This window comes from Barbus barbus, assembly GCF_936440315.1.
Source record: "Barbus barbus genome assembly, chromosome: 8".
NCBI classification, from domain to species: domain Eukaryota; kingdom Metazoa; phylum Chordata; class Actinopteri; order Cypriniformes; family Cyprinidae; genus Barbus; species Barbus barbus.
The window spans coordinates 5,875,145-5,897,685 of NC_136736.1; the positions used below are offsets into that span (position 1 = coordinate 5,875,145).

General features: G+C 36.3%; 1 protein-coding gene across 3 annotated transcripts in view; it reads right to left on the reverse strand.

Moving 5' to 3' along the window:
* The window catches only part of LOC306874150 (SH3 and PX domain-containing protein 2A), a 124,003-nt gene that overhangs the window by 96,081 nt on the left and 5,381 nt on the right, over positions 1-22,541 (reverse strand). For all 3 annotated transcript variants that reach the window (XM_079423965.1, XM_079423966.1, XM_079423964.1), the window contains exon 2: positions 12,697-12,777. In XM_079423965.1, coding sequence (XP_079280091.1) covers positions 12,697-12,777 — 81 coding nt within the window. The remainder of the gene's footprint in view (positions 1-12,696; positions 12,778-22,541) is intronic.

A 22,541-nucleotide genomic window follows, 5' to 3' on the forward strand; every position in this document is an offset into this window, starting at 1 on the left:
TTTATATCTTCATATTGGTACTGTATATTAGGGGTCGACCGATTACCGACCTGGCCGATTATCGGTGCCGATATTAAGCATTTTTATGATTATCGGTATTGGTCATTTTCAAAACCGATGTGCCGATAAAATAATTTAATTTTGAAACGTGCTATTTGGCTCTGATGCAGCCTGTCTGAACTAAAAACTCTGTGGCCTAGAGCAGTCTCTGCCCACCGCGCATCTGATTTGTTGGGAGTCACGAGTCCAACCAATCAACGCGGAAGGCTGAAGGCACTCGCACACCGAAAGCGCTTGCTGACTGGACACGCATCAGTTGTTTGTCAAAGGCAGCAGACGTTGCTCAAGTTGCAATAAATCACAATCCACTACACTGAAGTTGCAAAACACCTCAATATTATCTATATATGGTTTCCGCGATGGGGAAAACGTGGACGGAATCACGAAATCCAGTCATATAAATGGAATTTACTGTATAACGCGGAGTCACGGAATTTGTCAAAGTTTGGATGAATTAATCAAAAGCAGGTCAGTACACTTAAATCGACTCGCGCTATGGACTAGTATCTGTAAACATTAAGCCGCAAAAAGTCTCTGTATATGTGAATGGCGCGGTTTTGATTACCACACACACACACGTGCGTGAGTTTTAAGCATCTGCCGTCTCACTAAATGAGGACATAAATACATGAACTTCAATGATACTGTGACTTCATATCTCACAATTTTATTTTCAATTTCATATCTTGCAATATGAATGTAAATGTGCAATTTGAATTTAAATTTCAGAATATTTTGCAGTTTAATTTAACGTTTCAGAATATTTCATAATTTGAATTTAAATTTCAGAATATTTTCCAATTTGACTCAAATGCACAATATGACTTTACATTTCTTAATTGCAACTTTGTGAGATGTAAAGTCGCAATTACGAGATATGATGTGCCTTTATTTTGCAAGGTGACTATAACTTGCAGTTGCGACTTTATATCTTCATATTGTTACTGTGTGTCTTACGATGTATCTTTATATATATATATATATAAAACAATAATAACTTTTTATCTCAATGACCTTTTTATAAAATTTATATTTTTTACTCTGAGATGATAACCTATTTCTATAATTCTAATGAAATATACTTTAATTCTAAGGGACAGAAAGAAGATGAAAAAATGCAACAAAATTACAACCACTTTGACGCAAGAAATCTTGACTAACAAAGTAAGTAACCTTCAGGGAAAAAAAATAATGAAAATGATACAAAAGTAACAATAGGAAGCAGACCTTGAAAGAGCCTCAAATAGAAAAAGAAACTCATGATTTGTTGAATGTCTACTACAGCGAGCGAGCAAGAGAGAGAGAACGTGTATATATATCAGTGTGTGCCAAGGGACTTCCCCTGGGAGAGTGGCAGTGCCCAAAGTAAGTGTGTGGCTCTGTGTTTGTGTCTACAGTAACCAGGTGCAGAGAAAACCCTAGCAAATCTGGGTCACCCGAGAAAACCAACACTTCACATGCAATGGACATATAAATGCAACCTGCTCTCATTCCTGCCAGTGACATAAATGCATATTCCACATCTGTACATCACAATGACTATATCCACACAGAAACAGTGCTTCAAAGTCAGACACATTCATTATTCCGAGCCTCTCTGAATAATTTCCATGTTTTGTGCCAACCAGTCTAACTTCAGCATAGGGGATCAAACGGAGGGACGAGCCCATCCCAGCGACAGTGTGTAAATTGTACAGTGAAATCTCCAGAGGGAAGACTTTAAACAAACACAGTCCTCCCTTTCAGTGAAAGACTTCTACAACTAACTCAGTTTAAAGCTGGCTTCCTGTGCACACCCTTCCTTCTGGGGTTTTGTGTGAGTGTTTGGTGTATTGCAGACCAAAGAGAGATCCATTTATTTATATTGAGTGACCTTATTCACTAGATTTGTGCCACACAACTTAAATAACATTATCAAATGATTAAAACATTCAGTAACTGTGCGGTATAAGTAACAAGGAGTCAGATGCTCCAGACACAAAAGCTGTTCCAGGCAGCAGCAACATTATATGGACAGTATTCTTTGCAGAGAAGTCAATTCTAAAATTAACTGCAACCTTTGTGATTTAAAAAAAAAGATTAAAAAATAATTCGAATTGTAATAATGGATAATTAAATTTAATTATAATACTGTAAAAAACGGTATAAAACCATTAGATTAAGACTCATTTCATTCAGTTTTTTTTTATATTTTTATGCTTTTTGTAAGACAAAAATTAAGTAATTCATTAATGCTTGCATATTATGGGTAATACCAAATAAGGTCAATAACAAATCTAGTTCAAAATGCAAATGCCAGGTTCAAAATATAATTTTTGTAAACAAAGATAATCACATTGGTTAAAATGTTTGGGGAAAAAATACAGTAAAAAAATAAATAAAAAAATTGTCAAGTGGTTAAACCATCATAAAAAGTTATAAAATATCTTCCTCACAGCTTGCACCTTAAATGCATATGAATGTACAAATTTTTTATTTATTTTTTTGCGGGAGTAAAATTAAATATATATTTTAATAAATAGCATGTTTTTGGTGTCTAGTCCATTTGAGCTTAACTACACCTTTTCATAATGGGCAAACATATCCAATATGTGACCCTGGACCACAAAACCAGTCTTAAGTGTCAATAGAAATTGACATTTATACATCATATGAAAGCTGAATAAATAATCTTTACATTGATGTATGGTTTGATAGGATAGGACAATATTTGGCCGAGATACAACTATTTAAAAATCTGGAATCTGAGGGTGCAAAAACTTCAAAATATTGAGAAAATCGCCTTAAAAGTTGTCTAAATTAAGTAATTAGCTATGCATATTACTAATCAAAAATTAAGTTTTGATATATTTATGGTAAGAAATTTACAAAATATCTTCATGGAGCATGATCTTTACTTTATGTCCTAATGATTTTTGACCTAAAAGAAAAATCGATAATTTTGACCCATACAGTGTATTTTTGGCTATTGCTACAAATATACCCCAGCGACTTAAGACTGGTTTTGTGGTCCAGGCACACAGTCATACATTTTTCAGATATTAATAATATTAATAATAATAAGACTGATTCACCACTACATATTGTGGCATAATCATTTTATTATTTTACAAATTAAAAAATAATAATAAAAATTATGATACACTACTTATGAAAACAGAAATAATTTAAGCAATCATATACATAAATTCAATTTTAAATGTGACTTAATAAATCTGGGCAAAAAAATTTGATTCACATCATTGACCCTTACATTAAACAATTCTATTCAACCAAAATTATTCCTTGGCAAATTATTGCATGCAGTTCAATCACTCGATGCAGCTTGTATTAGTTTTTACATGTGCAATCTCAGTCTCCATTGTATAAAATCTGTTCCAGAACAGCTTAGATGTCGTCCATGGAGCCATTGAATGAATGGAAAATAAATATTTTACTATTTTTATTCTAATAGCTAACAGGCTGGTTTCAGTCATATACTCGCTCAAAGCTAGTTTGTGCGGCAACACAGACTCAAAGTCTACGAAAACATCAAAAGACATCAGAGAGGTGGTCAAAAGCCCATAGTCTGGCACCAACACAGAGAAATTCACAATAAAGCCACATTCAGACATGTGCGTACACACACAAACATGACCACAGCCACAACAGCAAACACATCAAAAGAGTCCCACTTCATTACTAGACCCAAAGCATCCATCACTGGCACATCCATCGCTGGCACATGCGTCCAGATCACAAAACTTTACATCCAAAGCTTCATAGCTCTGGAGGCTCTCCAAATACAGAGTTCTGGCATGAAACTTTAGTTGGCGCAGTCCGATAGGTATTACTCAATCTGACCCAATGACATCATTATCATATGGCTCAGCTGATTGGTTTTCTCCAGTATCAGTAGCCAATGAGCTCACTGCTCAATATTAAAATACCTGGCTTTTGTTTGCTGTAGCAGTTTGGCAGCGCACTTCAGAAACCCTCCACCTTCCCCAGCTCTACCTGTATAGATCTGCTACGAGGTGATTCATGTATGCTATACGGGGTTATTCATATGTGTTATATGTGCAGCAGCAGTATTTCTTACATGCTCACAGCAGCATGTTGTGGATGTATTGGCAGTAGCAAGTCTCGGCACTTGCTCTGCCGCAGCAGCAGCGTAGCAGATCTATTCCGCCAAGACCAAATACATTAACATTGTCATGTACATTACCCTACCAAACCCCTCCGAGAGTTGTCATGACAGAATTATGTTTCATTTAAGCATTCAACTTCTGTTACAGATGGTTCGTTAGGAAAAATAACACTAGAAACAAAAGAAGCCAGCCCAAGTTGGTTTGCAGGTCTTAGATGATCTCACAACCTGGTCAGGTTTGTTGGCAGAAATTAGAGGGGTTTTGCTAATTTTTTTTCAGCTAAGAACAGAAAACCAGCTTAGTATGGCTTAGTCCACCTACAAATGAAAATTAAGTCATTGTGTCTTTCCAAACCTATATTTTTTTTAGCTATTAATATTTTGAAGAATGTTGATAACCCAACAATTGATCCCCATTGACTTCCATTGTGTTTTTTAATGGGAACCGAAACTGTTTTTAAAATATCATCTTTTGTCTTCCACAAAGAACGCCACAAAGAATTTAATAAAAAAGTTTAAGTTAATAAAAAAATTATAGAGATCTCTTTCTCACTCTCTGGTTGGTCTTGAAACTAAAACATCAACTAAAGAGTTAAATAAAGAAATAACTAGAGTAGGATGGAAACCTCCTTCTAAATGGACTGGACTGTGAAACACTAAATTTAGTCTCTCTTGCTTGCACAAATCATCTTGCTTGCCTCAGATCAGGAGCCAAGGGCAACTTCTCTCTTCACCACAGGCTCAAAACCCTCCATTGTCCCTTTGAGCACAAGGCCAGTGTGTCTCTGAAGTGTAAGTGTCGGTCTTCTGACTACAACTCGACCTTGCTCATGAAACAGGCCTTTATCCAGCTTCAACAATCAGGCTCCTTCTTCCCACACTGCCATCAGTACAGTATGCAACACCCACAAAGCGCTGAGGCCTTAAGTTACTCCAGCTGCTAGTGGAGATGTGGCATGCCTGCCATGCCTTGTGGTCTAGACACCCGTTTTGGATTTTTGGGCCGGGCCATGCTGCCTACACATACCCAAATCTAGACTGAATGACCCTCCGTTTGCCAGAGCACGTACTTGGGGAGACCGTCCAGTGTCAGACGGGTTCATGTTCTGAAACATTCTGAGGACCAAGGAGTGGTAAGAGAAGTAGAGCATTCATGTTGAAAGCTACTTAAAAAAGTTCAGAGCAAAAAATCTATAATCTAGACTAAATGTTAATATTTTACTATATACCCGTGAACAACATGCAAAGGAGAGAGGAAAATGCATCCAATATTATCGCACTGTACAGTAGTTATAGATGTAACCAGTCTGATAATTTTCTGTATGCCTATTAAATTCAAAAAAATGTTAAATAGATACAGTTCCTTGCTTTGAGTATATGTATCAGTATCAATGCTATCAATATAGGCCTTTATAGTACTTGATGAAAAGATGCCCCTGACGGCACTTCTTAAATAGATACCTTCAAAAATATATAATTTAATTAAAAAATTTAATAAAAGACAGTACTTGTTAATAAAATATGTCTAACAATATTAAAAATATATAAATATATGATCAAATAAAATAAATACTTGTTACAAAATACAAAAGAAAAATTTTAAAATAAAAGATACAATTTTAAAATACTATAAAATACTATTTAAAATAAAAAGTACAAAAATAAAAAAGCATAAAATAAAAATAAAAATGATATAAGATTCAGTTTTTTTTTTTTATATAAAATAAAACAAAACAAAACACTGGTGTAGCCAATGCCTCAACAAATTCCAGTTGGGTATACCTACAGCTCAAAAATCTCCCCATATCCACAAAACCAGGAGTTTTCATTTTCACTGAAACATAGCCATCAAACGCGGTCCCTATAATCCGCTCCTCTCAGTCAGTGCATGTTAAATCCTGCAGTCAGCTGATCTTGGTTTGGTCTTGGACAGCTTAAGCTGAGTACAGCTGACAGAGTCAGCTTAGATGAGAGGAAAACGCAAAGCAGATGTCATGACTATGTTGTTTTGTCAGGTGTATTGTTCTTATCCCCATCTCAACCAACCCACACAATGACGCTCTTAAAGCCTGGGGAGCCTGCATACACAACTAGGCTTTCAGATTACTCTAAAGTTATCAAGAACCCCAGTACATTGATTACAGAATGACGCATTATGCTCCACTGTGCTTCGATTGTGCATTTCACAAAAGGCTTTCATTTCATAGTGAAAGGGGGTTATTCGTCACTAGACTGCGCAAACCTAGCTACATAATTTCAAAACAGACTAGTCAGTGGGTTGTTTGAATGACTAGTCAACTAGTTGCTCTTATGGAAGCCCTGATTTTTTTAAATGTTTTTGACATAAATATCTTATATACTCACAAATGATGCATTTATTTGATCAAAAATACAGTGAAACGGTAACATTTTCAAATATTATTAAAATCTGCCATTTTTATTTTTTTTTAAATGTAATTTATTCCTGTGATGCAAAGCTGAATTTTCAGCATCATTACTCGAGTCTTCAGTGTCACACGATCCTTCAGTAATCATTCTAATATGCTGATTTGATATTTTTATATTTTTGTGGAAACCGTGATGCATTTTTTGGGATTCTTTGATTAATAAAAAAGTTCCAAAGAACAGCATTTATTTAAAATAGAATTATTGTAACATTAGAAGCATCTTTACTGTCATATTTCATTAATTTAATGCATCTTTGTTCAATAAATGTAATAATTTCTTCTTTTTTTAAATGACTGACCCCAAACTATTAAACGATAGTGTACATAGCCCAACTATAACAATGCATTTGCAGTCTGTTAGTAATTTTAAAATAAATATGTTCATAATAAATTATTAATAAACTATAATCAAATAATACATTAAAATAAATAGAATAATAATGCATTTTGTTTGCTACAAAATTTGGTTAACTTCTTATTTCTTCTCATTTCACTTCTTGATTTTAGTGTGCTGTCGTTCCCATTGCTATTATTAGGCCTAATAAGCTGTTAGCATGCTAGAACCATCACAGAAGGGTTATGTCTCTAAATTCATGCCATTTAAATGATCTCTGGTAAGAATAACGTTTTTGTTTTTATCCATTTTAACTCAAGAATTGACTAGCCAGTTGATGGATGACTAATCAAGTATCCCAATGTATCCCTAACCCTGTCAGACCAACTGTTTGTTACCCTTTTCCCAGTTTCTGAACAACTGTACTGTAAGATGTCAAGACTCTGCAGTGCTGTACGATAAGATGAAGACCTGAGTGTACTACAGTACTGGAGCATGGCCAGATCGATTGACAATGAGACACACCCACCTCCTCTAGGAGTAAGAGAGGAGTAACCTAAGCAGCACTGTTCACCTCTTAAAATTCTGCTCACAATACTTCATTCTGTAACTGCATATCCACACGAGGCCTTAGACTTGGCCTAGAGAATCCACTCTAACCGATCTCCAAGCTTTCAGACAGGTGCAAGCTTTATTTTTTATTACACAATTGCTACTACTCTGCAGTTTAAAATGGCCTTTATGTACTCTGAGTTTGCTATACACAAGCTCCGTGGGTGGTTGCTCCACAGAGACCACACAGGACAAAATGAACCTGAAACTTCAAACAAGAACCTAGAAGTACAAACAATACAGGCTTCCTGATATACATCCAAGAATATACACCCACACCTTAAGAAAACTATAGTGCTTGCATAAAAGCCATAGATTTATTGTGGATAACCATAGGTAAAACAATCATCACTACTTTTAGATCACTGTTAGGCTTCTACAAAACCATAATTCGTTTCCACATAAAACTCCTAAAATGTACCTAAACATTATAAATTACTATAGTTTCCAGCTGACATGAACATCCACTAGTGGCAGTAACACACCAACAACCTTTTTTTCACAAATTATGATTACAGGGGCAGATTATTGATTGATAAAGCTTTATTTTCTCACAGCTCCTTGAATTAAACTATGTTATGGTCTCAAAATTCCAATGCATGATTTGTACAGTAATACATTTTCGTAATACACATTTGCATCACATAACCAAATGCATATGTATGGTTTTTCTAATGTAGTAAACCTGCTCAGTAGCGCACCTGCTACAGCACTGCTACGAGTCCCGTAAAAGACAACGAATCACGATAAAACAGCTCAAACACTTGAAAAGGCAACTGAAAATGTCATTGTTGCTTCAGCAAACGTGTTTGTATCTCATGTTTGCTTTTAGGGTATGGTTTAGTGTAGGTGGTATGTTATTTTCAAATGTGATGCAAATCTTTGAGCTCCACTCACTGGACATTTCATTTCCAAACTGATTCAATACATACAACAACAAATGGAACAATATGCTGCCAGATTCATTCTGTTTCGGATAAAACTGAACACTAGTTACTAAATATTTCACTTTGCAAGAAGCAGCGTAATATCATTTTGCAGCAATGTTGCCAGACACCAATAAGTTGGGTCTGTTATAAAAGAAATAGAAGCTTAAGCACATTTAGAACTATAACTGCATCTGCCATTACTATAATAATAATTAAGTTGATTACTTACTAGGAATCTACAACATTTCCACCAAAATGTTACAGTTAGTGCTGATAATAAGGATAAGTCAGATGGCGTATCCCTTCCAAACATTTAGCATAGTTACATGTCAAACTAGCAGAGTTCCTGCAGTTATAATGCTACGCTAAAAGCAAAATAAATTATTGTGGCCTCTCTTTTAAACAGAGTAGGAGGCTTTCAGAATCTTTCTGGCAAGGCAAATACCGTACCAGCCTAACCACAGTTTTATTGCTCTATCAACTGCAGTAAGCATGGCAGGCTGTTTCATTGTAAACTATAGTTACCATGGTAAATGTCTGTAAGGGGTAATTAAAGGACGTGCAGAATATGATAGCATTTGTGAAGGTACAATTAAGGCCAAACTTGCAGACGTTGTACATTTGAGTCTGCACGTGTCTTTGGATAACTAAAGACCTCGACTCAGCTAACAGAAATTAGCCGAATGAAAGCGTAGGGCCTTTTTCTTGGCAAGCGTGACTGATTTTGCTTTAATGCTAATGCTAACCAGTAACACTGAAAAATAATGGGATCTTAAGGATTGATGACTGTACTAATACAAAACAAAACCATCCTTATTCTTGCTACAATCTATATGTCGCAAGTAGGTAATGATAACATTATAAGAGTAACTTTGGGAATTGAATAAATGAGAGCCTGTCAGTCAGCTGTGGTTGAGATGAACACAGTGCTAAATGTGGTAAGTAGTATTCACAACATTACTATTGATTCTATGTGCATTTAGAGTACATATACACTATTGATGTAAAATTGCTGTAAAAGCTGACATGTATACAGTGAAAAGCCCTCTTAAAAGTGGGGTAAGCGATTTCTGGAAGCCAATGTTGATATTTGAAATCACCAAAACAAACACGCCCCTACCCCAAAAGGGTTTCGCCCCTATTTTGATAGCTCCGCCCCACACAGCCTACGCAACCCAGGCAACGATTAGTTCTGTGAAACAAAGCAAAACCAATGTTACACCGTGTCTACACCGGACGCGAAAATACTATAGAAGTCATTATAATCAGTGATGCTGTCTACACTTGATGCTGCGCAGCACGACGAATCTCAGACAGAAAACTGCTGCCGCATTCTATTTATGACGTGCTGACACAAATTTAAAATTATTTTCAACGGTCGCTTTAATGTAGGCAGAATTTAGCTATTGCGGCGCGCCACATCCGGTGCAGACACTGTGTTACTCACTTATCGAGAAGAACAAAGCAACCTCGGCGTCCAATCGCAGGCCTTCCGCTCCTTGAGTTCTATCCAGCGCTGGAAAGCTGATCCGATATTTACACGGGTCCTACTTCTTGCCTTATCGTTCCCCAGACGTTTTCCTCTTTTGTTTTTTATCCGCCATCTCTATCTTTCTGTTGCTCGGCTCGCTGTTCACTGAACGCTCTCTCCTTCACATCATGATTAGACACGCCCCTTACTGATGATTGGCTACAAGTTTGTTTTGCTACTCAGCCCCGATTCAGTTTTCTAAAGCGTTTTTGAAAAATGACATACCCCACCTTTAAAAAACATTTTTCACAGAGTCACTAGTTTAATATAAACTACTGCTCAAAGGTGGTCGGTAATTTTTTTAATGTCTCTTACGCTCACTAAGGCTGCATTTATTTATTCAAAAATACAGTAAAATATTATATTAAATAGAATGTTCAAAAGAAAAGACTTAATTTGAAACATAATTTTTTAAGTGTAAAAGTCTTTACTGTAACTTTTCACCATTTTAATGCAGCCTTGCTGAATAAAATCATTAATTTATTTCAAAACCTTACTGAATCCAAACTTTTGAACAGTAGTGCACTTGCTATCACTGTCCCAAACACACAAACCCAAACCTAAGTGTATTTACAAAGAAACTACTATTTGCAACTACAAACCCAAACTCAACTACTAAAACTACAAAACTACCTACACCAATAAGCAGAGTCAGCACAATCAAGTACTTTATACATTGTTAGAATGATCTGAAACATCTACTGACATCTCATTAAAGGCACTTCCCTTTTCCCTACGTTTGTTATTGTTCCTGTATGGAGAGGCAGGAACTCAAGAGGAGGGAACTGATCGACTGGCTTACTCCGTCCTCTTAGCTTATCAATGGAGGCTTTGACCCAGTACACAACATGGCCACCATTAGTCCTCTGTTAAACAGTGGAGCCTTTGAGACAGAAGACTAATAACCTCAACAGACTGTAGATGGATATGGAGAAACCCTGAACTCCCTACACACACAAATACATCCCTAACAAAAACTGTACTGAGGAACAGTGTACCATGATATACGTGTAGTGATGGTATCAGATGTTGATGGTATGTTGATATACCATTGTTCCAAATCATAACCATTTTCAAATACCATGGTATACACACTACTTCAAAGGTACAAAGAATACAGTAGTATTACTATGAGGCATGTCCAGTACAGGGTTGCTACATTTGACCAATCAAGTCGTGGCCTAATGGTTAGAGAGTCGGACTCGTAATCCAAAGGTGTGTGTGTGCACGTTGGATGGGTTAAATGCAGAGCACGAATTCCGAGTATGGGTCACCATACTTGGCAGTATGTCACTTCATCAATTTCCATCACTTTTTTAATTTATGTATTTTACAGAGATTGTAATCACAAAGAGGAATTTCAAGCTGATAAAATACCCCCAAAATATATATATATATATCCAAAATAATATCCAAAAATATGGCACTACAATGATCAAAAAATATATATATGGTATTACTACAGCACATTATCAAAAAATTACATTGCCATGATATATTTACTTAAATTAGTTTTAAAAATATATAGGATCTGTAAGTTTTAATGATGCATTAAATCAATCAAAAGTTTTCTAATTAAATAAGTTCTGTTCTTTCTATTTATCAAAGAATACTGAAAAAAATGTATACAATAATACAATAAGAAATTTTTCTTGAGCTGCATATTAGCATGATTACTGAAGGATCATGTGGCACTGAAGACTGAAGTAATGATGCTGAAAATTCAGTATTGCCATCACAGGAATAAATTACATTTTAAAATATATTCAAATAATAAAGTTATTTTAAACTGTAAAAAAAAACACATTACAGTTTTTCTGCATTTTTGATCATATAAATGCAGATAAGAGCACAAAAAGAGCTCTTTCAAAAACATAAAAAAAAAAAAAAAAGTGCATCCCTAAACTTTTGAACAGTAGTGTAAATCCAAAAAGACAGCACATAAACCTCATCCAAAAAACATGACGATGCTATGGAACTTTTAACCTTTTTTTAGTGATAGACACAATCTAAATAAACCGGTACTGTACCAATTGTACATATTGTTCATAGACACATGCTTACACTGCAACTAAATGTGCACAGTCATCTCAACCCTACACACACCAACATACACACTCTTTCTTCCAGACTTTACAGAGGGGCCTCGCTGCACCTGAAGGGTTGGGTGTGAACGCTCTTTCCTCCCTTCTGCTTCCAAAGCAAATACTGTTATTGGCGGCGGTATCCTGAGAGCTCTGTCGCAGAGTTAGACTTTAATTTGTAAAATAAACCCATAAATGTCATTCAGCATAACCCCTCGGCTCCAGCCTGTAACGTATGCTACATTAAATAGCATTAGACGCATATAGCATTCTATTCTCTTCTAACTTGCCACTGCTTTGGGAATAAAAATGCACCATTATTAATGCGTCATGCTAATAAAGCACATTTAAAAGTGAGGAAGAGGGAGAAAGAGGCATGTAAACGTAGCCCTGGCTTGCATAAGACCGACATTAAAAAGACATTAAACTCAGTTCGGAATACCCATTACCTGAGAAAATAATATAAAAGTAAGAGAAGTTAGACAGACAGAGAGAGAGAGAGAGAGAGAGAGAGAGAGAGAGAGAGAGAGAGAGAGAGAGTTTGCAACTGTTAAACTTAAGCAAGCCTACCTGAAGGTCAAAGAATTTACTGTATCTTCTGTAGATGATGTGGGATGTGGAGTCAGAGTATGTGACATTGATGAGATACACCTGAAAAGAGAAAAAAGACAAGGAAGGCAATTAGAATCACTACAATTTAATCAGTTTACAGTTTAGTTACACATTTTGGTATTTCAGTATAACGATTGCTTCTAGCTATGCGAGTCACTACGCTCTGAAATGTGTCAGAAAGCAGTTCAAAGTTTAAAATATGCAAATTTATATGCATATAAAATTAAAAAAAGAATCATGATTTTTAAAGTTCCCATTTGGAAATTGCACATTTTATTTTTAATGGATCACACCTTGCAGTCTCACTAAAACACAAGCAAACATGTTAACAAATAATTTACAAATCTATTTTTTAAAGATTTGCATCTGGAGTTGACCTAGTTTCCATAGCCAATCAAAACAATCCATAACTGGGATAAACAGACTGACTACCTGACAAATGACAGTCTTTCTCCTCTTTAACTGTAAGACATTTGATTTACTGTACATTCAGCACATTTCCTTGCATCTACCAAGTCTATAATATTACAGGCTCATTTCAGCATGATATTCTGACCACAGCTCTCTAGCATCAATCCTTCAAATAAATTGCCCCACCAATTGTGAGCTCCAGGACAGTGTGTTGACAACGTCTCTCCGGGATCTAAACTCAGTCACGTCAAACCTGTTCAAGGTCTTCTCCACTGTGAGCAGCATGTCTGAGCTGATCCTGGAGAGAGAAGTGTCTGGAAGCTGTATTTGTGACACTTGGGATCTAACAGCTTTGGAGTTTTGCTGTGATCTTTAGTGATCTCCTGTCAACCCCCAACAAGCTGTATAAAGCACAATAGTATGTGTGTATTTGCAGTGTAATGTGCATTTGTATAAAATGGCTTGCTTTGTCCATAGATGGGGAAAAGGTAATACATCAGTAAACATTGCCACATTTTTGCTCTGTATTGCACAGTATTGCATGTCCGTTCACCATGGTAACCACCAAAATACAAGTTACCCCATTTATTAGTGATTTTTGCTCAGGCAAGCATCACTGCTGCTCATACTGATTTTTTTTTTTTTTTTTTTTTTAAACACTTACTATTAAAATTCGGCACTTAACTTTTCATGTTTGTGCTACAAACATGAATGAGACCTCAAATTGTGTAGCTTGTTGAGAGGAGGTCTGCTATCATCAAACAACTACATTTCTGGCAAATTATAAAATGGCTAAAAAAACATGGGCTGTATCTGAAATCACCCCATTCACTATTCCCTGCATTACTCCACTAATACAGTCCTTTAAAATAGTGAAAGAAAATGAGTGAGTGAATTTGGACAAATAAGTGCACCAAAAGTGCTGTGGATGGCATCTTCTGGCAAGACACTGGAATTCATTCGACGCTCACAGCGCACTGGTGTTCATCTTGCCGTTCGGTTGTACATTCTTTATTGAGGTGCATTGTGGAACTGAATGAGCGCACTTGATTATGTCCACTGTGGTTTCGGATAACACTACAATGGGCCGTCTCCTTTAAATAATGTGCTATATAAAGGTAAAAAGGGTCAGTTTTGAAAACAGTCATAGACACTAAAAGTATGGCAGAGCCATTTCATTGACTAGAAAGGCCAGAAAGTAAATCCCTAACAATCACCCAGAACACTTATCAACCACATAGCAACATTCAAACAACCCCAACATTGCAGTACTATGTTTTGCACCTAGAAAAGCTCTAACATTTACCCAGCAAACATGCTAAAACCGTAGCATTGTGGCATCAGGTTTTGCACCTAGAAATGCCCTAGCAATCAGTTAGAACATCCCACTAGCCACATAGCAACATGCTAATAACCTCAGTAGGTTACTCTTTATTTTGATAGTCCACTTTAGACATTCTACTAACTATAAGTAACTTTACAACTACATGTCAACACTTTAGGGGCCGACAGAATGTTTTTTTTTTATTATTATTATTATTTGCCGAGGACCATAACGCAGGGACAGCGAGCAGCCAGTGGCTCATTGGTTTGTCTCCAGTAGCTACTGACAGCATAAACCACCCAATCACAATGCCAATGCGCTAGACGGAGCGATGAAGAACCTATCCTAATGTGTGTGCGTGCCATGAGTGTAGAATACGCAAACAATTTTTAATAAAACGTCAAAGAAATCTGAAGAAAAAAACTACTCTATTTTATGTATTCTATGTTTTCAACATAATAATAATAATAAATGTTTTTTGAGCAGAAAATCAGAATATTAGAATGATTTCTGAAGGATCATGTGACTGGAGTAATGATGCTGAAAACTCAGCTTTGAAATCACAGGAATAAATTACATTTTAAAATATATTCAAACAGAAAATATTTATTTTAAATAGTAAAAATATTTCACAATATTACTGCTTTTGCTGTATTTTGGATCAAATAGCTGCAGGCTTGGTGAGCCGAAGAGACTTTAAAAACATAAAACATCTTACTGTTCAAAATCTTTAGACTGGTAGTGTATCATGAATATATATATAAAAGTGGTGGTGGGCCGGGGGCCGATTTTTTGTCCCAGTCCAGCCCTGCTTATAATCAGTATGTCGTATGCTGTGGATCCATCAATATAAAGTGTTAGAAGATATTAAGCAGACAGTCTATAAATACTCTAATGACTGCAAGTTGGCATGTAATTGCAAAGTTACTTAGTGTTAGTAGAATGTCTAGAGTGGAGTGTCAATATAAAGTGTTACCGAACTAGCAATCACCCAGAACGCCCCAATAACCACATAGCAATACACTAACAGAACTAACATTATAGCAACTAGCAAAGCACTAGTATTCACCCAGCAAATCAATTTAAAAACAACATAGCAACACGCTAACAACCCTAACCTTCCTGCTGAGAAAAAAAAAGAAGAAAAAAGGCTGAAACCAGCCTAAGCTGGTTGGCTGGTTTTAGCTGGTCCTCCAGCCTGGTCATAGATGGTTTGCAGAATGGTTTTAGAAGGGGTTTGGCCACTTCTTTAGCTGGTCAGCCTGGTCTTCGCTGGTCAGGCTGGGAGAACAGTTAAAACCAGCTACTTCCATCTTAAATCAGCAAAGACCAGCCAACCAGCTTAGACTGGATTTACCTGTTTTTTGTTGTTTCAGCAAAGCACCCAGCAAAACACCCCTTATGAAAAGGGGTGGACCACGCGGATACGCTGTTTTCATTCAAATCAAAGCGTAAACAGCATACGCTGTTTACGCTCAGTGGATACTCTCCAAAATGGCAATAGGGTGACGCGGAGGAGACGAATTGTTGAATAAAGTCGTTATTTTAGTTTTCCTTGCATACAAAAAGTATTCTCGTAGCTTCGTAAAATTCCGGTTGAACCCCTGATGTCATATGGATTATTTTACCAATCGCCTTGCTACGTTTCTGGACATTGATCGTGTTAATTACACTGCTGTCTATAGGAGGGTCAGAGAGCTGTCAGAATGCATCAAAAATATCTTAATTTGTGTTTCGAAAATGAACGAAGCTTTTACAGGTTTGGAACGAGATGGGGGTAAGTGATTAATGACAAAATTTTCATTTTGGGGTGGAGTTACCCTTTAAACCATGGTAACGACACATTAACTATGGTTTTGCTACACTAACCATAGTTTAATCATGGTATTTGTAGTCAAACTGTGTTTAGACAAATGGTAATCAATATGCTAAAAAACCATGGTTCCTACACTTTTACTATAATAAAACCAAGATTCATTTTCTTAAAAGACCCATCTACATAGGAACATGCTAACAACCCTAACACTGCGACAAAACTGTTTGTTTCTCTGAATGTTTTATTGTTTTATAAGATTTTCTTTTGGCATTGATCATTTTTGCACTCAATATAAACACAATATACAGAATGTAAAATAAAAATATACAGACAATTTACACATGTCCAAAGCACTAGCATTCACCCTGCAAACACATACGCTAACAGCCTTAACATCATGGCGCCAATTTTTTCACTTGCAAGCATCATTGACATTTTCATCAGTTTAAAATTTCACAGTAGTACTCGCAGTAACTATGGTGACTGTGGTTAATAAGGAAGAGATTGTTCTAATTGATAAGAAACATTTTCCAGTTCTGAAACTCTGAAACTATTCAAACTAGCAGTAGTAAACCCAGAGTACTGAGCACACAGAGACCGAGACACTTTGACATCTGTTGCGACAGAAACTATGGTATCCGATCGCGTAAACTTTTTTCTCACACAATGTTTAGCACAACTGAGTCTGGGCTGGATTATTAGACAAGCAAATCGTTTGATTTACCTCATCTCCATAGTCTGTCTTGTATCAAAGATTATATCATGGACCATAAAGTGGGAAGCGGCATCGGCTTTTCTGTGGGTAATGAAATATGACTGCTATCATATGAAACAGGCAGATGTTTGTGGCGGGGTACAGAGAGAGTGAGAGACAGATAGAGGAGGCTCTGACCTGTGCTGTGAGACAGACGGCTTACATGCTTGTGAGTATTTGCATTGTGCCAGGTTAAAGTGCCTCCTCTGTTAGCAGAATGCTAGGAAACGGCCTTGACTAAACCGCCTCACGCTGCTTCCCACAGTGTGTGTGCAGCTATCCAAACAGATGCATGCTTATCACACACCACGTGCCTGGAAAAGCGTGTGAATGTGTGAGATAGAGTGCATGAGAGGCTTTCTTTGAAAGCATGTGCTAAAAAGATACTCCATGTGCATGTGAGTTGCTCCTACAGGAGTTATTTAAAGACCCCTGACCGGACTGGCATGTATGGTTGCTGATTCTGCCCTTCTCTGCCCAACTGTAATATGTAATTTCACCACAGAGAGCGGCCTCAATCATCTCATGTGTGTGTGTGTGTGTGTGTGTGTGTGTGTGACCATCTTCAAGGCAACCACAGTATAAAACAGGATTGCTGAAAGCCCACGCCCCAAAATATCAAGCGCAACTTCACTGTCCCAGAGAGCCAAATTAGCTCTGAAACAGAATAGACTATAAGCCAACAGGACATCCATCACAAGTAAAACTTCTGTATTAAACAATGTTCATGACATTTCTGACCTTTTCAAGGCTTTTTTTTTTTGTTTGTTTGTTTGAAAATGAAAAATACCTGAAGGTCTCTGAACGAGCATTGCTAATAAAATACTACAATGTTTTGTATTGTGTCCATTGCACCTGGCCATTTCAGTTTGGCCTGCCATTTAAAATGACTGTTCACCCAAAAATGAAAATTCTGTCATCATCTACTCACCCTCAAGTTGTTCTAAACCTGTATTCGTTTCTTTCAGCTGTTGAACACAAAATAAGATATTTGGAAGAATGTTGGTAACCAAACAGTAGATGGTAGCCATTCACTTCCATGGCATGAGACAAAATACTATGTTCAGCAGAAGAAAGATACTCGTACAGGTTTGGTAGAGTAAATGACGGAATTTAAATTTTTTGCCAAACTATCTCTTTAATTAAGCAACATCATAGCAACTGCTTAGTAACACCCTAGCAACCACCCACAACATAACAGGCATATTTCTCAGAAAATGTAAAAAGCTAGTCTAAATTTATACACTGTAACTACAGACACCAATTGATCCATGCTCACACCCTGGAGTAAAAACAACTCCAAGTATGTGTAATCACACATTTGCTTAATTTTTCTGTTACATTAAGTGGTTTAGTTCAACCTATTGAATTAATATTTTGCCTGATGAAGTTAGAGAACACCTAACAAGAGATCAGAGACCATTCCTTCATCCAGAATCACTCCAGATCCTTCAGATTCACAGCTCCATGAAGGTGCTTCTTCTCTTCAGTTCACCTCACTCATTTTCTACAGGATTCCGGTCAGAGGACTGGAATGGCCATAGCAGAAGCTTGGTTTTGTGCTCAGTGACCCATTTTTGTGTTGTTTTTGAGGTTTGTGTTTGTATTATTGTACGGTATTGTAAGATTTCTTATAATGGTCAGTCACTTATTGTCAGTCAGTGGTGGGGTACTTTTTATCCCTGTATTCACCAAACCCAACTTGAGTGTTTGCTGCTAAAAAGCAAATTTTTTTGTTTCATCTGACCATAGAAGCCAGTCCCATTTGAAGTTCCAGTCGTGTCTGACAACTGAATATGCTGGAGATTGTTTTTGGATGAGCTAGGAGAATTTTCATGAAACCCTCCCAAGCAACATGTGGTGATGTAGGTGCTGTTTGAAACTTTTTTTTTAAGGTATTCTGACCCCGAGACACAACTATTTTCTGGAACTCTCCAGCTGTGGTCCTTGGAGAGCCTTTAGCCACTCAAACTCTCCTCCTCACCGTGCATTAGGACGATATAGACACACATCCTCTTCCAGGCAGTTTCGTAACATTTTATGTTGATTGGAAATTATTAATTATTGCCCTGATGGTGGAAATGGGAATTTACACTGTTCTAGCTCTTTTCTTAAAGCCACTTCACTAATTCGTGAAGCTCAGTTATCTTTTGCTGCACATCAGAAATATAGTCTTTGGTTTTTCTCATTATGATGGATGATTAAGAGAATTTGGCCTTTGTTTTCCCTCCTATTTATATTTCTGTGAAACAGGAAGCCAGGGCTGGATAATTTCATGTTCGTAATCACCCTCGAGTGCTCAGAATTGTGAATATGAAAGGGAATATACTTCAGAGATATTTTACTCATAAGAATTTCTAGGGGTGCCAATAATTGTGTCTAACGTGTATTTGAGAAAAAACATTTATTTCATAATGATATTTCCCCCCCATTTTAAATTCTTATTATCCAATCAAAGGTTAGATTTTTGTTAATTTTTTTAAACAAAAGATCAAAAGGATTAACAATGCAGATTCATTTTCACAGCCTTCTTTGATCATATTTACCAAGTGTGCCGATATTTTTGGCCATGACTATAATCTTTCGGTAAAGTTTGTTTCTCATTAGGGCTGTCAAAAGATTAAACGCAATTAATCGCATCCAAAAAAAAAAAATGTTTACATAATCAATGTGTGTGTGCTGTGAATATTTATGTATATACAAATACACACACATGTATATATTTAAGAAAATTATATATTTATATATAAAATATTTATATATAATATATTTTGGATGTGATTAATCGTGATTAATTATTTGTCAGCCCTATTTCTCATCTCATTTTTTTTGCAACTCAATTGTTTGGTCTAGACAGAAATTAAACTAAATGTAATGCAGGGCCATTTCTAGGCACAGAATCTAAACAATGTCTCAAATTGTGCTCAAAGTCACAGTGATTTCAAAATGCTCAAATATAAGTACTTTTCTCACCAAATTCACGCAAAACCAAACTATCTAAGCCAAGATATCCACATTATCTGTTTTTATTTCTCCTAAGCAATTGTAGAAAACAAATATGGAAGTAGATATTTAGGTAATGAAAATTCCATGAAGAGTCTTGATCTATGAAAGGTCAAACTCTGAGCAATAAAATGTTCCCTTTGGTAAAAACAGCAGTGAAAAGAGCCTTTTCACCTATAATATCTGTTCTCTGGCATTGGATTGATTATATCCATTGATGTTGTTGAAAAGAACACAACAAAGGGTCCTGATTTCAAGTGTTCTTCAAAATCTTTAGACATAAAAGAACAGACGTAACACAATGGAGACCACCCTCTTCCAAATAATTATCCTATGACAGAGTCAAGGAACGAGATTAAGACAAAGCAGCTGGATTTCTGAACGACACAGAGACACTAAATATGCATATATAAGCAATAGAGCACATTCAACCATTTCTATCTTGTCATTTGCGAGAAGAAAACCCTCATTCTGTCTCCAATGAGATGCAGACAAAAGCCTTCTTCAAGCAATTCAATACCTGCAGAATCAACAATAATCTTCAAAGTATGGCAGCAAACAAAGCACATCACCCGCTGATTAAAAACTTCAACTAAACTTTCAAACGTTTGACCGCACTCATTTTATACTGCTCATAAATAAATAAAAGTCAGCACAAACGCGCTGATCATACGATCGGGAAGTGTTCTGGAAGACCAAACTCAAAGAACAAAACTCTGCATTTCATCAAAAACCAAAGCTTTCCTTATAATCATGCATTAGATTAACATCAGCAGCACAAACTTCAGCATGTCGAGCTTAAGCACATATTTCAGAATAAAAGGAGAAGCGGCTTTTCGAATAGACATGAGAAGTAAAGCCAGAGAAACTTACTGAAAAGCAGTCGTCTTGTCTTCAGATTTGTCATAAGAAATGGATGAGGAGGTTTTAAGCTTGAAGTCTTGGTGGGGCTTAAAGTACAGGCCCCACCACTTAAGTAACTCAACCCCGCCTAAAGAGACTATTTCAAGAGACACATAAAAAACTATCCATTTACCATATTTCCAAACATGGCGCATTCATAGCCACAAAATGGCATTTTATTCAGCTGGTTAAATAGTTAAAGTATGTGATGTGAAAACAGCAACATGTCTATTCATCATGCTGAGCAACTAGATCTTGTCTAGACATAGGTGAATTTAGGATTTTATAGAGTTTTATTTTTAATAAACCAAGCAAACCCACAATGTGTCAACAAAGGCAAATATACATAACGTCACCAATGCCAGGGTCCACAACTGACAAGAGGGATAATGTAACAAACTTAAAATTCATAAAAATTTACACCATTTACTTTCCAAAAACATCTTTCTGGCATTATTGTCAAGTATTATTGGTGCACACTGTAAGATAAAATAAAAAAACATTTAATTATTTAAATTAATTTAAAATTCTAAAAACAATTATAATTTAAATAATGGATAAATCCAATAAAAAAAAAAAAATTCTCATTTCACTCTGAAATATCATATTACAAAGTAAAATGGGTTGGAAATGATGTTTCATGTTATTGGTGTACTCTGTAAAAAAAAATTATTTTTTTTTAAATAAAATTTAAAAACTGTACACAATCAAATGGGAATAGATTGCCCGTCATAAATTTTCTAGAGGTGGTGAAACACTATTTCTACATAATTTTGTCCATCTGTAATCTACAAATGTCCTATAAAATTAATTGTCAAAACCTGCAACATACAGTGCATATTCTCATAAAAAGTATTCAGAACTCTAACAAAACCTATAACAAAGGACTAGTGGAAACATAAATTGTCCCAAACAACAAATTGTCCCAAATCAAGACCCCCAAACTCAAAGGCTAAGTACAGTAAATGCGTTCCTATCACAGCAAATTTGGCAATAGCTCCAAGTCCAGGTCTCAAGGGGTGAGCATTGACTGCACGGTTTAAGCTGTGTAACTGTAGGCGGGTCCACTGGTAATGGATTCTGAAAAGGGAATTTCCCACAGGAAGTGATAAACTTGTAAATCATTAATTAAACAATATGTAGATCAAGGCAGAGAGAGCAAAAGATGAAAAGTAGCTTTCTGATCCTCCTCACTGAACAACAACGATCCAAAGAACAACCCCATTTGACACTCATTCTCTCTCTACTTCCTTTGCATTTTGTTGTGGTCATTTCCACTTTGCCGGTGCCTCTTCACCCTGATTCCTATGCAAATGCACATGCACATTCCTGCTTCCAGAAGGGAAGCGGTACAGGAAGTGGAACTTGAGTGCACCGCGTTTCCTGAAGAACTGCAGATTAAAAAAGTGTCAACTCAGCGTACACATCAAACTTTGAGCATCAAAACCTTTGGCCTTTCAGAGCAACCTGGGACAAGCTACTTCTTCTGAACCTCAAAAATATGTGAAAGCGGAAAACATTTATCATCCTCTGACAAGAACGTGGTAGATTTAGGAACTGTAACAAACTGATAATCTGCAAACGGTCAAATA